Raw genomic sequence first — 14,049 nt, forward strand, 5'->3', positions numbered from 1 at the left:
AGGCGCAGGCAGAGCACAATAAGAGGCTTCCCTTTAAATTTGGTGGTGTGGCTGCTGGGAAAAGCTGGGAAAACTCAGTTATTGATTAGATTTGGGTAAGTTTTCTTAGAAGTGTTCACCAATGGGTTATTTTAGCGAAGTCAGACAAAGGTGAAGCATTTCAGGCAAAATATAAGTGACATTTAATGAAGGAAAAAAGCATTAATGGAAGAAATCAAAGGAGGAGAGGGAGTTTGTCTAAACTTGTCCTGACTAGCCTGGCACAGCAGCAATGGTCTTTGCAGAGTTCACTGTGCTCACTGCAATAACCATAGAAAGTAATACAAAATCCTGCTTTTCCCCAGCCAAAAGCAGTGGTTGTATTGCCATGTCTGAAAGAGAACAGCACGGGAAGGAAAGGTTAATGGTTTTGTTGGAGTTCCCTGCTGCATGGGGCTTATGGTCACTGTGGGGAAGGGGCAGCCAGAACATCCCTCCACTGCAAACCAGAGAAGGATTTTGATTTCTCCTGGAGCCCCTTTAGGCCCTGCCAGGGGCTCTGAGCTCTCCCTGGAGCCTTCTCTTGTGCAGCTGAACACCCCCAGCTGTCCCAGGCTGGCTGCAGAGCAGAGGGGCTCCAGACCTGGGATCAGCTCCATGTCCCCCCTCTCCTAATGTTTCATGAGGGGCATTTCTGCAGAGAAAGTTTAGATATGGAGTGACTTGGCCCATTCCTGAAGGCCCTCAGTGATGGGTGCATGGAGAGAACAGCCTGGCCTTGGCAACACAGTGGAGCTGAAGAAGAAGGAGGGTGCTGTACATGGCTGCAGGTATCAGGGACCTGCAGAGAGGAACAAGACAGTCATAGACAGCTGTTCTGGCAAGGAATGTCAAAGCTTTTGGTAGATGGCTCTGCACAAGTCCCTGACAGGAGGGGGCAGCCAGGGGAGGGTCGGGCTCTGCCCCCAGGGAACAGGGACAGGAGGAGAGGAAACAGCCTCAGGCTGGGCCAGGGGAGGCTCAGGTTGGAAATTAGGGAAAATTTCTTCATGGAAAGGGTTGCTGAGCCCTGGCAGAGCTGCCCAGGGCAGTGGTGGAAACCCCATGCCTGGATGTGTGTGGATGTGGCACTTGGGGACATGGGACAGTGGTGGCCTTTGCAGAGCTGGGGGCAGGGTTGGACTCAATGTTCTTGGAGGGTCTTTCCAACCTGAATGATTCTGTGATCAATAACAAGACTTCAGTGATTTTTACAAAGCCCTTTATTTTTTATCTCAAGGCTTATAAAAACTGTTACTAGAAACCAAAATGTTTAAAACTTTACATATATACAATATGAGAAATAAATTATGTTTTAAGTCATACAAAAACCACAATATACAAATAGGGCTTTGAAACTTCTCTAAGTATGGCATGGCAACAAGTCACAGATACTTACCAAAGGCTTCAGTTATTGAAGACTTTGCATAAAACCATGAAAAAAAATATCCCCAAATGTGCTTGCTTTGGTTGGATTGAAGCTTTACAAAAACTGAAGAGATTTGCAGGCCTCAGAAGGTCTTGCTAAGACTTCAGACCTCAGTGCACCACCTGGCAACACCATTTTTGAGATTGCCTTTCTGCATGCCAAAAGCTCAAGGGTTGTTTTACCAATTCTTTCCAAAAATAAAAAGGAAAAAAAAAAAAAAGAGAAAAGCAAGCAACCGAAACAAAACCTAGTTCACCACCTGACAAGGTCCACTCTGCTGTAGCAAACAGGACAGCTGTAGAGTCTGTCCAACTCAAAGCAAAGCCAAGATCACCTGGGACCAGGGAATCCAACTGGGGTGTTGTGACAATGAGGGCAGCATGTTTGGCACTTTACTCATAAATAAGGTCTTAATTATGCATTGGTACTACAACAGCTTCTGAGCAGAGAGGAATGCATCCTCAGCAGTTAAAGGGAGCAGTGCAAAGCTCTCCCAAGGCAGCACAGTGCTTCACCTTCCTCCATCCCTGTAGTCAGTACAAGGGCAGCTACTCTTTGCCCCTTAAAAAGGGATCCACTTGTGGGACTGGGCGGTCCCACTGTGGACACTGACCAGGGGGCAAGGAGCAGCTGCCACCACCACCACCACCACCACCTGCACCGTGTCCTGCCCCAGAGCAGGGAGGACAGAGCACTGCCTTCTTATCAGGCCATATGTCAGGTAAATAGACATTTCAGTATCAGAACAGATTATTTTTAAGGCAAGCAAAGGACAACTTGAATTAAGTGGCATTGTGCTTATCCCCAGCCCTTCCCTGGACAACCCCACACAGCTGACCTGTGCTGGTCTCCCCTTCCCACAGCCCACAGTGCTACAGGACCATGGTAACTCCTATCCTAGGTGCTAATTTGTTCTTGGTGGCTCTGTCATCCACGGTCTGATGGGCAGTTAGCGTGGTTATTTGTCTTCTCAACTCCACTGGCAGGCAGACCAGAAGATCATAGCTGAGCTCTCAGTCTGTGAAGATCTCACCCATAGTTCTAGTTAATTGGAGCAGGGAAGGGAAAATGCAGCGTGTAACAGGTCAAGGCAAGGTTAAATGCACAAACCAGGCTCCTCGGGAAAGGGAAAATGGAGTTTTAGTTATTCTAGGTCTAGGACCACAGTTCATCAACTGCTCCTCAGTTTCTTGCATCCAGTCCAAGATGTTTTGTCCTTAAGAGCTAGTTGTTTTAAGTGCTACCAAGCCAGGTTTTCCCCAGAGCATCTTGCCACCTGTGTGGTCTTCATGCATCTAGGTTGCTTGGTTTGAGTCTTACGGGGAGCCTTCAGAGGAGATTTGAGACAGATCTGGGGAAAACAGCAAAAAAGATACCTAGTTAAATGCAGAAGTTAAGAGGAGTAATGAAGAATTTCTAAGAACTTCTGGGATGCCAAGAACAGGTTTGGACAGCACAGGCTGGTGTTTTATTCTGTCAAAGCCACACTTTGCCCAGTAGCTACTCAGTGAGAGCCTGCAGCAGACATTATGCAGGCTGCAAGCAGAAATTACAGGGCTTGAGCTAGACCCTGCCTGTGCAGCTCCATTTGGGATGGACAGATGTTTGCAGGCTCAATCTCCAAGTAGGGAACTATAATATTGCACTGACTTGGCAGAAACAGAGAGCTGAACAGCAAGTAATCATTCATAATTTCTGGGAGAAAGGATCATTTCCTAGAAAAAATGGTGTGCTGGAGCTGAGCTCAGCTCCTCTGCCTCGTGCACAAGCTGCACAGCACGAGCAAGCAGGAAGGGCACATCTGCCAGCAATTCTGTTTTATGGGGGTTACCAAGTAGCATATCAAAACAGCCTTTTATTGTACCTGCAGGACTGTTTACTCAATCTTTCGAGACTTGTGGCAGGGCAACAAGTTTTTGCACAGGGGTTTCATTCACAGAATTGTTTGCTACCGTGCATAGCACAGCTTGCTGGTTTCTGCCAAACCTGGAGCGGGACCAGCTCGCATTTCTGAGCCGAGCTCTGCTGCCCAGGAGGGCTGTGCAAAGCTTGACTTCCACGGGGCTCTGCTAGCCCTAACAAGCACTTTGTCCTCTGGATTAGAAGTGATAAAGCTCCAAGTCTCCAAACTGAAATTTAAGAGAGGGCAAAAGGCTGGGCTGAATCCAAAGGAAAGTATCCTTTAGTCAAATGAATAGGGATTCATTCAAAATATGACTGGAGGCATCTGAGGCAATCAGGTTGTTGCTGCTGGGACCAGACTTCCTGGAAGTCATGCTCTGAGGATAGTTCTAGGTGTCTGGGAAGTCCCCCAGAGGTTAAGCAAGGCTGAGATGCTTTGGCCGTGGCAGAGTTTGCACTCTCCTGGACCAGAAGAGATCAGCAGGCCTGGAGATGAGGCTGTAGGAGTCAGGGCTGTAACACCGTGGCAAGTCCTCACCTGTGTCTTGCTCATTCAGTTGAGCTCAAACTTTAACCAAGAGATTTCTTGGCAGCTCAGGGTCTTCTACCAGACTGAAACAATCTTTGAGGCAATGCCCTGCACTCCTGCTAGCTTCCCCCTGTTTTACAGGGCAGTTAATAGATGCCTCTTACTTACCTTTCCACTCTTGCACAGATCTGGGGCATTGGTGGCACCTCAATTTAGCACCTACCACAATTAGGACCAAGGACTGAGCTACACTCATTTGGCAGTAAACATGTAAAGGTACAAGGTGACAATCCAAGGTCAGAAGGGAGAATAATATCACCTACTTAGCAATAGATATAGCATACATGAAAATTAAGTCTGATAGCTGTGAATCTTAGGCTAAAAATCCTTATCTTTTATGAAAGAAAAGAGGTTTTGGGGTCTAAAAAAAAAAAAAAAAAAAAAAAGGAGAAGGTTCCACTCATCCCAGCCAAGCCACATGCATCAGACAGAATTTCTCTTGACTGACTTCCATACCTTTTCTGCCATTCCTCTGTGCATTTCACAAACCAGAGCTCTTTGCCAGGAGATATACTGGTTAGCTGGGAGTCCTCCACACAGAAAGCAAACCTAGGAGGAGGAGGAATCAGAAGTCAAGGTACCTGCTGTCTCCATGATTAACAATTAACAAGTAATACAGATTGCAGCTAATTCTAGGACGAGTTGTTTGATTAGACATCCATCCCACAGAGCATCTGGATACACCATCAGCCCCTTGAGCAGCTGTTTTACTTCCTACTTCAATATTTTAACTGGGGATCTTTGCTTCTACTACCCCTGTGTTTCATACAAGCCAGGATGCAGAATACCTTACAGATGACAGGTGATGCTTATTTAAAGCTCTGAGAAATGTGGGAAATCGTCAGTGTCAACTGCTGCTCTCTAATCTGGGTTACCTTCAGATCACCATTAACGAAGGAAGTGGGAGTGCAGTGCTATGTGCTTGGAAGTTTTAATACTTTTTGGATGTTCAGGTAACTTTCCACTTGCAGAGAATCATAGAATCAGAGAATGATTTGGCTGGGATGGGACCTTAAAAATCATTCCTGCCACAGTAGAGAATCTTCCACTAGAATTCTATAGTCAACTCTATGATCCAGGGATATGGGTTGGGTTTGGAAAGGCTCTTAAAAATCACCTCGTTCCAAGCCCCAGGCAGATGCCAGAAGAAGCAATGCAGTGCTTGAGGGGCTGGTGTCACCATGTTATTGGTTGCAGTTTTAGGTCCTGCTGGTTGTGCCAAATCAGCACATTAAGCCTGTAAGTAACAGCTGTGACCATCCATGTTTCAGTACTTTTGGTGTTCAGTGTTGTAACGCTTTAGGTATGATCTAAACCACCTTGAAGCAGGTTAACTTAGGCCCCAGGGGATGCCACAGTATCAAAATAAAGCAAAAGAACACCCCAGATCTGCTCTGTGGTGACTAGTTTTGCTTAAAGCCTGTTTGCAGCCTCATGCAGGACAGTGACCTGCTCTCTTACACCACAAAGGAGCATTAGCTGGTGACACTAAAAATGAAATGCAGCTCAGGATACCAACTACAGCCAAAACACCAGCTTGTTTTTCTCAGTTCTGGGTTGAAGTTTCAGGTCAGTTCACGTGCAGCCTAGCACAATTATTACCTCTGCTGCGTTTCCCCAGATTTCACACGTATTCGTCTGATGTGGAGTTCCTGGGAGGAATTCACGGGCCTGTACCAGTAGCTCCTCAGCTCTTTCCACAGATCATACCATGACTGAGATGTCCCCTCCCAGGTGAGCTTTATTTTCAGAAGTTCACCCATGTCCTCCTCAGTATAGACCAGGAAGGTGTTCGTAGCATTTAGGCCGATTAGATCAAGCCTGAAAGAGAGGCAGACACTCAGAATTTTTTCCTTATGGAAGTATGCCAGGTGCTCCTTTGTTCTGTGCCAGGAGTTTAACACAGCCCTTACAGCTTATCAAGTGCTGCACGTTCAACTGTCACCAGTTAATTACTGATTACACTGAGGTGAACTCAGATAGCTGGTTCCACACAATGCATCGAGAACTTAGCTTGGCCATCCTTCCATAGCTTAAAGGTGGGTTTTATGCCTGGTCTTTCTTTTGGGAGAGGCTAAAGGAGGTCAGCAGCACCTCCAGAGATATTTCAGCCTACGTCCAAATGGGGAAAGGGAAAAGCAAAACAAACAAACAAACACACACAAAAAAGCAATGAGACATGAATGCTAGCATGTAAAGGACTGGGCACATTAAAATGTTCTCAATTCATCCAGTAATAAATTATAATTAGGCTACTGGATGAAAGGCTTTTTTGAAAGGTGATGAAGCGAGGCTGCTAGGCTGGGATGCAATGCCAGTGTTAGCAGAGGAAAAAGAATGCTGCCATCCTGTGTAGTCCCTGTGGCCTTCTTACTTAGGTAAAAACACAAAAGGCAGATCACTTACATTTCTAAAGAGAGAGGCTCAGAGTCTCCATTGGTGCCGTGGAGGGTGACAGAGAAGGTGGGATCCACCTCTCCCAAGCCCTTATAGCTGAAGACATGCATTTTCATCTGGTAGTGGTAGACTGGAGAGAAAGGGGAGAGCAGAGATGGAACCAACTGTGCTGAAAGAGACGTTGCTCAGCGTTGCTTGGTGTGAAATAGTGCTGGCTAGCAAAGACCAGACCCTTCCTTTAGTGAGACAGCACTGATCACTTTTTCCTGCCCTTGCTGATTACAAATTTGAGTTTTACACAACAACAGCAGCAGCTCCACTCTGGGGAAGGCTTACACTGCTCTGAGGTTGAGTTTTGCAAGCACAGCAGGTGAACTGCAGTCCTGCTCAAAAGGCAGAGCATTCTTGTGGGTTCATTCCACAGGGAGGAAGGAGCACATTAATGCCACAGGACAGAAGTGCAGCCGGGGGCCAGTGGAACACCGACGCCTGCAGCTGCACGGCTTCGGGGCGATGCTGCTCCTCCACCTCGACATCCTTCCCAACACCAACTCTGGGAGGCTGCTCCCACAGGGAGGCCGTGCTCCTCCGGGGAGGGGAAGCATACCTTTGAAGGGCATGTCAGCCCTGGTTTTCAGGTACATCTTGCTGTTCCTCTTGTGCCGGATCCTGCGGGCGTTGTAGCCGATGCCGTTGCAGCGGTTCTTGCGGCAGCTCAGGCAGATGCCCTTCTTGAAGCGACTGGAGTCGGTGCACTGAAATGCGAAGCTCTGCTTGTCCTGGTTCACCAGGGAGTCCACGAAGAGGTGCACAGACCGCTCATGCTCACACTTAACAACTTCACCAATTGCTAGAGAGGCAGAGTTGCAAGGGATACACTGGGTTTAAGCAGTTGTCACCCCAGCAGCCCGTAAGATAAAGTGAGCTATGCCTTTCTGCAGCCCAACATGAGCTGAGCGTGGCCAAACTTCAACAGTTCTCTAACAGCAGCAATTCAGGAGGTTAGTGGGAGATGCTCTCTTAGCCCCTACCATGAAGAGCTTCAAGAGGTTCCTAGTCCCAGCATAAGAAGACCACAGATTATGATCAGATGTTGGGAGTGAGAATGGGAATTAAAAGCAGGTATAGTTTCCAGCAACTATCTCCAGTAGTACAGACAATTTAGAAGGAAGAAATGGTTTTCTTTGCTTTTATGGAAAAGGCCACCCCCCAGCATCAATGCCAGTCTACTTGTGAGAAGTCTACACTGAACAGAGGCAAAAGGTAAAGAGAACTTACTCCCATAGGCAATGGCTCCCAAGACATCACTTAGGCCACAGCCAGGCTGGAAGTCTCCCCCATTGGGGTAGATGTCAATGTGGCCCACAGGCATCTGGATCCCAATGCTAACACCCAGTGTTTCCCTGGTGTAGGTGTGAATGACATCCACAAAGTTGGCATCATCGGGGGAGAGGCGCCTGCTGGGGTCCACTCCTTCAAACATGGGGCCAGCAGGATCCAAGCCTGGAGTCAGAGACAGAACACAAAGGGCCAGGTAAGAAATTGGGCTATTTCATACAGAATACAGCCAGAAGCCTGCTGCTGGCATGTCTCCTCACCAGCTGATACACAGACAGTCCCAGCCCCATTGCTGGTACTATCCCAGAAGATGTCTTCACCATGGGCTCACCGAGGGAACAAATAAAGATGTCCCGCTCCACTTTTGGAGCAATACAACCCAATAGTAGCACCATGATCAGATTGCCTGTTGGAAGCAAAGAGCCTTCACTAGGTCATGGTGAAGACATGATTCAAGAGGCAGCTCCAAAGACCAGAAGAGGTTTAGCACCCCAGGGACAGCTGGCAGCCAAAGCTGCCTCATTGACATTTAGTCTGTTCTCAGACTGCACATACAGAGGGACTAACACAATTTCAGCAGCAGCCAGGTAATCCCTGCATCTGAGATCCCATGATGGGTTTGGGATGCTCTGTTAACCCCTGAGCCTCACCCCCAACCTGAAGCTGCACACCAGAGCATTTCTACAACTTGACTGTCAGGTGATTTTTTTTCCTGATTAACTAAATACAGACACTTATTGCTAGGCTCTGTGGAATTCTCACTGCCAGTGTCACATTTAAATGCTTAATGCAACCCCTTGTACTATGCCTTAAGTTCTCACATGCTGAAATCAGCTTTCCTCTGGAGCTGGAAGCAAAGTCTTCAGATATTTCCAGAATGAGGGGTTAGAGCTGTTTGATTTTTTTTCTTTTTTTAATCAGACATCCTGTAGGACAAACAGCACCCAATAGCTCTCATTTCCATTAGTTTATGAGCTACAATTACAAAACCAGTATCACTCAGAGGAATAGCATTTAGGTAGTAAGAGCTTGAGCTGGACTTGTTTCGAGCCGACATTTAAATTCAAATAAACCCAGGACCAGTTTGTCCTGGGTAAGGCTTTTTCTTTGAAACCCTGCTACAATTGATGTGAAGAGACCTGTGCTTTCCACTGCTGCCACAAATAGAAAACTTGTCATTTCTGGAAGAACAACACCAAAACAACATTGTAGCAACACAGGAAACGGAGCCTCTTCGGAGAAACTCACTGCCAGGAAGGACAGGAGAGAGACTGCTTAGAAAGCCACTTGCCTGTAATTCTGCCTATGGTCCCATGGACGTGGTTACCAGCAAAGCCAGCCACATGGGCACCCAGGCTGTACCCAATCAGGTGGACATTCTCAAGCTTGAAGAGCGGGTTTTCCTGCAAGGAAAAGAAAATATGAGAGTTTGATCCCCTGTCTTTCCGGGCATCTGGTGCTACTTCTATCTGCAGGAATAGAAAGTCTAATTCCAAGAAGAGATGGGGGGAAGAGGGCAGATAAGCACACTTTGTTTTGTATTCCATCAAGATGAGTGGAATGGTTTGGATGGCCCTTGTGGTTTACCCATGTTCCAGCCCCAATTAAGATACTCTTTATCATAAAGAATACAACTTTCCCCCTGGGAGCTGCCAGCAGACTCAGCACTGGCCATGGCCTCAGGTGCCAAGTGCAGCACCACGGACCTCTCCTTCTCCTTCCCCACCCTCCTGCCAAGCCAGTGGTGGCTCTGAATGCCCAACTCCCAAGCCCACATTGCTCAGGCAGCACTCCCAAATCTGAACTGCACTTCAGCACCACTGACCCGAGCGTGCTGCAAGGCAGCATCTTTCAGGAAGGCAGGGCAGCAGCACTGCAGCTATGAGCCATCACCTGGCCAAGCCCTGAGGTGGGTGTTACAGCAGAGCCTGCACCGCTGGTGAGCCTTGGAGCTGGTGAACACTCTGCAGCCTTGTGCAACAGTCCCTAACCGAGCATTACAACAGAGACTGCTCTCAGCTTGCACTACCTGTAACCAGTCAAGCAGCCTTGCTATGGTTTTTCCAACAATCTGTGTGTTGTTCACGGCATCAGTGTAGAGCTGGTGGGCAAGAGAGAGCCAGTCCACCACAACCACGTTGGCATCCTTCTCCCTCTCCTGCAGTGCGGACACCAAGCTGTCAAGCCAGGTTTCGAACATGCCACTCATCTAGAAAGAGATTCAGGTGTCAGTTTCCAGCTTGCAGGACCAAGATGACACCTCCACAGTCAAGTTATTTGCATGTCATTTACATACGCTGCTCCAGCTGCATGCTGCTCCTCTGCAAGCCCCACTACCTCTCAGCAATGCAGTAAGAGCATGCATTGCAATGGAGTAAGAAAAACAGGTTTTGAGAGACTCTGGCTGTAATTATCCACTTGCCTTTTAGGGCAGGAGGGAGAGGCATTCGTTATGTGCCACCTTATCGCACTTTTTCTCAAGAGTTTCAGAAATTCTGATGGATTGCAAAATTATTCGCCAGACCTGGCACTACGGTTTGCGTAAGCCCTGGCAGAGCTGATAAGTGCCCTCGTGCCACACACTCAGCCTCATCAAATGCAGAATTATAAAGCTTGATAAAGTCTGTGTGCCCTCTTGTTTCTTTATCAAGGAGACCACGTAGCAGACGTCAGGGCTGGGCACACAGCTACGATTACAGAAGGTCTATACACGTGCCCGTGAAGTCAAGTGTCACATTCACAGGGGTCAGTCAGCTGGATTTTAGTGCCACGTTCACATTACAGAGCTATGAAGTGATCTTGAGCAGTTATGAATGAGTTGGGTGATTTCAGAGTTCCTAAGCCTGACCCAGAATTCTTTGCTCCAGAGATCTCAATAGAAGCACAGCTTTTAAGAGACCACTGTGCTCAGAACATGAAAGGTTTTCCCAAATTCCTATATTCATAGGATTCTACAATGGTTTGGGTGGGAAAGGACCTTAAAGATAATCTAGTTTCAAGTCCCCTGCCATGGACAGAGACATCTTCCACTAGACCAGGTTGTTCAAAGTGCCATCCAACCCGGCCTTGAACACCTTCGGGAATGAGGCAGTCACAGAAATTCCTGAAAATCAATATTCTGGAGACACAGCCCATTTGCAGGGCAGTTTACTCCCTCTGAGTGGGCAGACTCAGCACTGCCCAGGATTCTTCACACTTACCGTCCAGCCGTGAATGATGAAGAAGGTTTTAGCTGTCACGTTGAACTTGCAGTCCTCTAGGCACTGGTGCTGGCCGATGACGAGCGTGCAACCATCCTCACCGGCGTCCGGCGACGAGCGGAGACCGAACTTCACCCGCGCCTTCTGTGCCGGCACACGCTCCGCGCTGCCATCTGCGAGCCAGCGGGAGAGAAGGGTCAGCAAAGCGCCTCCGAACCCGCCTGCCCCGGGAGGGGACGAACCCGCTCCGCGGCTCCCCCGGTCCCGCGTGGGACCGCGCTCACCCACCTCCTGCCGCCGGCAGCGCCGCCTCCGCGCCCCGCGCCGCGATGCAACAGGACACGGCGCTGCACAGCAGGAACAAGAGCCTCCTCATGGCTCGGGAGGACGGCCGGACGGAGGGCTGGAGCAGGGAACGGATGAATGGATGGACACACGCTCGGACGGACGCGCGGCGGCGGCGGCGGCGCTTTAAGACTCGCACCATGGGCGGGGCCACTTCGCCGCTCCCATTGGTCACGCCTTCCGTGACGTCACCGACAGCATGAATGGGAGGCCACGCCCCGCGTGGGGGGGTCCCCGGGGGTCCCCAGCGCTGACACCCCGAGGGGCACAGGGGACACATGGGGGGGTTGGAGGGAGCCACAGGGAGTCCCCAGCGCTGACACCCCGAGGGGCACAGGGGACATGCAGCCCCGCGTGGGGAACTGGCGGGAGTTTGGGGAGGGGGGCTCACGGGTGCTGACCCAGGTACCAGTGGGGTCTGTGCTTTCCATCTCCACCCGTGGGAACCCCCCATAACTTTGCCACTTGGGGCCCTCTGGACCTAAGGGGCACAAGATGCTTCCTGAACGGCATTGCCCGACTCACAGCCTATCACCTTCTGCAGTACGTTATCGATACCATAAATAATTTTGAATTCAAAAATTAAACATTTATTTTTACCTTTTAATTACTTGTATATTTACCAGTTACTGATCCATAACAAGTTATTTCACTTTATAATGCTGCTGTGTCACCACAGCATTATAAGTGTAAGAAGGGATCATACTCTGGGAACACGATTTTCCTGCTCTCTTTTTCTCCCCCTTCTTCAGCCCTGCAGCTCCTCTTTCTCTCCAAACTCACAGCAGAAAGCAAGGAGAAGGCACCAGGGTCTGTGGTGGGTAAAGGAAAAAGGTGCAGGCAAATGATGGGCAAAGATGAGGAGTGTGGTGTCTCACCCCTAAGGAGAAGGGAGCACCCTGGATTTATAAAAGCTTAGGGTTTAAAGGAAAGACAAAACTCAGAGGGTTTGCAAAAGTTTAAAAGTTTTATTTGAAAATTGCACAGTTGGCATGGAAATTGGTGTGTAAATTCCTGATTTTCTCATATAAACATATGGCAGTGGGGTTTAGGAGGGATGGAGGGAGGAAGGGAAGGAAGGGAAGGGAGGGAAGGAAGGGAAGGAGGGCAGGGAGGGAAGGAAGGGAAGGAAGGCAAGGAAGGGAAGGAAGGAAGGGAAGGAAGGGAAGGAAGGGAGGGAGGGGGGGAAGGGAGGGAAGGGAGGGAAGGGAGGAAGGGAGGGAGGAAGAGAGGAAGGAAGGAAGGAAGGAAGGAAGGGAGGAAGGAAGGAAGGGAGGAAGGAAGGAAGAAAGGGAGGGAGGAAGGGAGGGAGGAAGGGAGGGAGGGAGGAAGGGAGGGAGGAAGGGAGGGAGGAAGGGAGGGAGGAAGGGAGGGAGGAAGGGAGGAAGGGAGGCAATTCGGCACAGGAATTGCTTTAGCCCTCACCAGGAGACAATTAATCTGACTTTCTGGCAGTGCTTTCTCAGAGTACTCAGTTTGTACCCCACATCTCTGAGCCTCCTGACTCTGTGTGGATCAACAGTTGCATTAGATGGTCATTGCAGGTCACTTCCAACTGAAATATTCTACTTCTATTCTATTCTATTCTACTCTATTCTACTTCTATTTCCTTGTAGCTCTCTTATATGTGACAGGTTGTGGCTGGGGACTGCTGCTCCTCTCCTCTTCGGGGATTGTTTCTAGAACCTCTTAATTTCTGACTCTGCAGGATGAATACATGTTCTGGGATCGCCTCAAGCATGTCCTGTTTCCAGAGGCTGGAGATGATGCTCATGCTCCTCAGGGAGCGTGGGATTGAGCAGAATGTCCTGAGAATGCAGCCTCTTCTCTGCAGCTGTGTGGTCCCTCTCGAGGAGCAGCACCCTGACAGCACTGACTGAAAGAAACCAAAAGGATCCAGATTTCTCAGCTGCTGACCACTACTGGACTTACTCCTGCAGGAAATGAATCAGCCAAGCCTCATCACCAAATGCCTCATAATTTAAAAAAATTTCTGGTGCCAACAAACCCCTTCCAGACTGCTGAACACCACGACAGTATCGTGGTTTAACCACTATTGTAAAGCTCCTCCTTTTGTCTGTGCAACTCCGGGCTCTGGGAGGGGAGTCCTGGTCTTTGCCTCTGGCTTCCAAGAATGACAGTAGCAATGAGAATAGCTTAGCAACAGCAAGGAAAAAGTGCATCAAAATAATTCCTGGCTTCTTCAGCCGAAAGGTGATGATCATCCAGGGAGATGCTCAGGGTTTGTCGTGATGGGCATTGTATCAACTCACGGAGTGTGGCTCGGCACTGACCTCTCTGTAACCCTCGTGGCCTGGGGGGAAGGAGGCTCCCACCCAGAGCTGCTTGGAAAATTGCAGTTCATTAAGCCAAATATTTCTAAGGAAAAATTCCTAGTTTTGATTAGTTTTTCACTGGGAAAGATTTCATGGCTCCCAGATGGAATTTCTGGATAATGTAGTAAGTAATAAATAATAAACCAGGGTAAAATGTATAGTGATCCACTTTAAAAGACATGGAAGCTTGAGAGTTACAGCACTTGTAGGGATGTTGGAGGCTTTACCTCAGCAGCTGGTGTGAGGGGGGCAATGCCCACGGAGATAGTGGCTGTTCTTGGAGGAGTCTTTCTGGCTTTCTTCCTCTCTCCCTGGCTCCATTCCTACATGATTTCCTAAAGGTCTCAATTCAGTCCAAAAGTAGAGGAATGTTTTTGAAATCATGAGCATTTTTATAGGAAATAGAAAAATGTTCCACTCAGCTGTAGTCACAAGCTCTTTGCAGGTGGGTGCTGGGTGGCTGAGTCTGGTTTCTTCTTCAGCACCACGGTGAGT

The 14,049-nt window shown here is 48.8% G+C and overlaps 1 protein-coding gene across 2 annotated transcripts; it reads right to left on the reverse strand.

Moving 5' to 3' along the window:
* Positions 1-1,223: 1,223 nt before the first annotated feature.
* On the reverse strand, positions 1,224-11,337 carry LIPG (lipase G, endothelial type). 2 transcript variants are annotated; one of them, XM_042028171.1, is made up of 10 exons: positions 11,162-11,337; positions 10,874-11,046; positions 9,703-9,882; positions 8,965-9,076; positions 7,614-7,838; positions 6,943-7,185; positions 6,345-6,465; positions 5,541-5,759; positions 4,395-4,487; positions 1,224-2,798 (listed from the first exon to the last, which is right to left on the reverse strand). In XM_042028171.1, exons 1-10 carry the CDS (start codon positions 11,247-11,249, stop codon positions 2,777-2,779), a joined length of 1,476 nt encoding a protein of 491 aa, XP_041884105.1. In that variant the 5' UTR covers positions 11,250-11,337; the 3' UTR covers positions 1,224-2,776. The 2 variants fall into 2 exon arrangements, with proteins under 2 accessions (XP_041884105.1, XP_041884106.1); XM_042028172.1 differs by lacking the exon at positions 9,703-9,882.
* Positions 11,338-14,049: the final 2,712 nt, after the last annotated feature.

This window comes from Corvus kubaryi, unplaced genomic scaffold (assembly GCF_017639235.1).
Source record: "Corvus kubaryi isolate FWS band 111438036 unplaced genomic scaffold, C.kubaryi_AGA036_p1.0 37308, whole genome shotgun sequence".
Classification (NCBI taxonomy): Eukaryota; Metazoa; Chordata; class Aves; order Passeriformes; family Corvidae; genus Corvus; species Corvus kubaryi.

Excerpts from the sequence above, each read along its gene's own strand:
- LIPG (XM_042028171.1), bottom strand. The coding sequence starts at position 11,249 with ATGAGGAGGCTCTTGTTCCTGCTGTGCAGCGCCGTGTCCTGTTGCATC. Across the intron at positions 11,047-11,161 it reads GGCGCTGCCGGCGGCAGGAG|ATGGCAGCGCGGAGCGTGTG; the intron begins GTGGGTGAGCGC and ends GCTGGCTCGCAG. Across the intron at positions 7,839-8,964 it reads GACCATAGGCAGAATTACAG|GCTTGGATCCTGCTGGCCCC; the intron begins GCAAGTGGCTTT and ends CTCTGACTCCAG.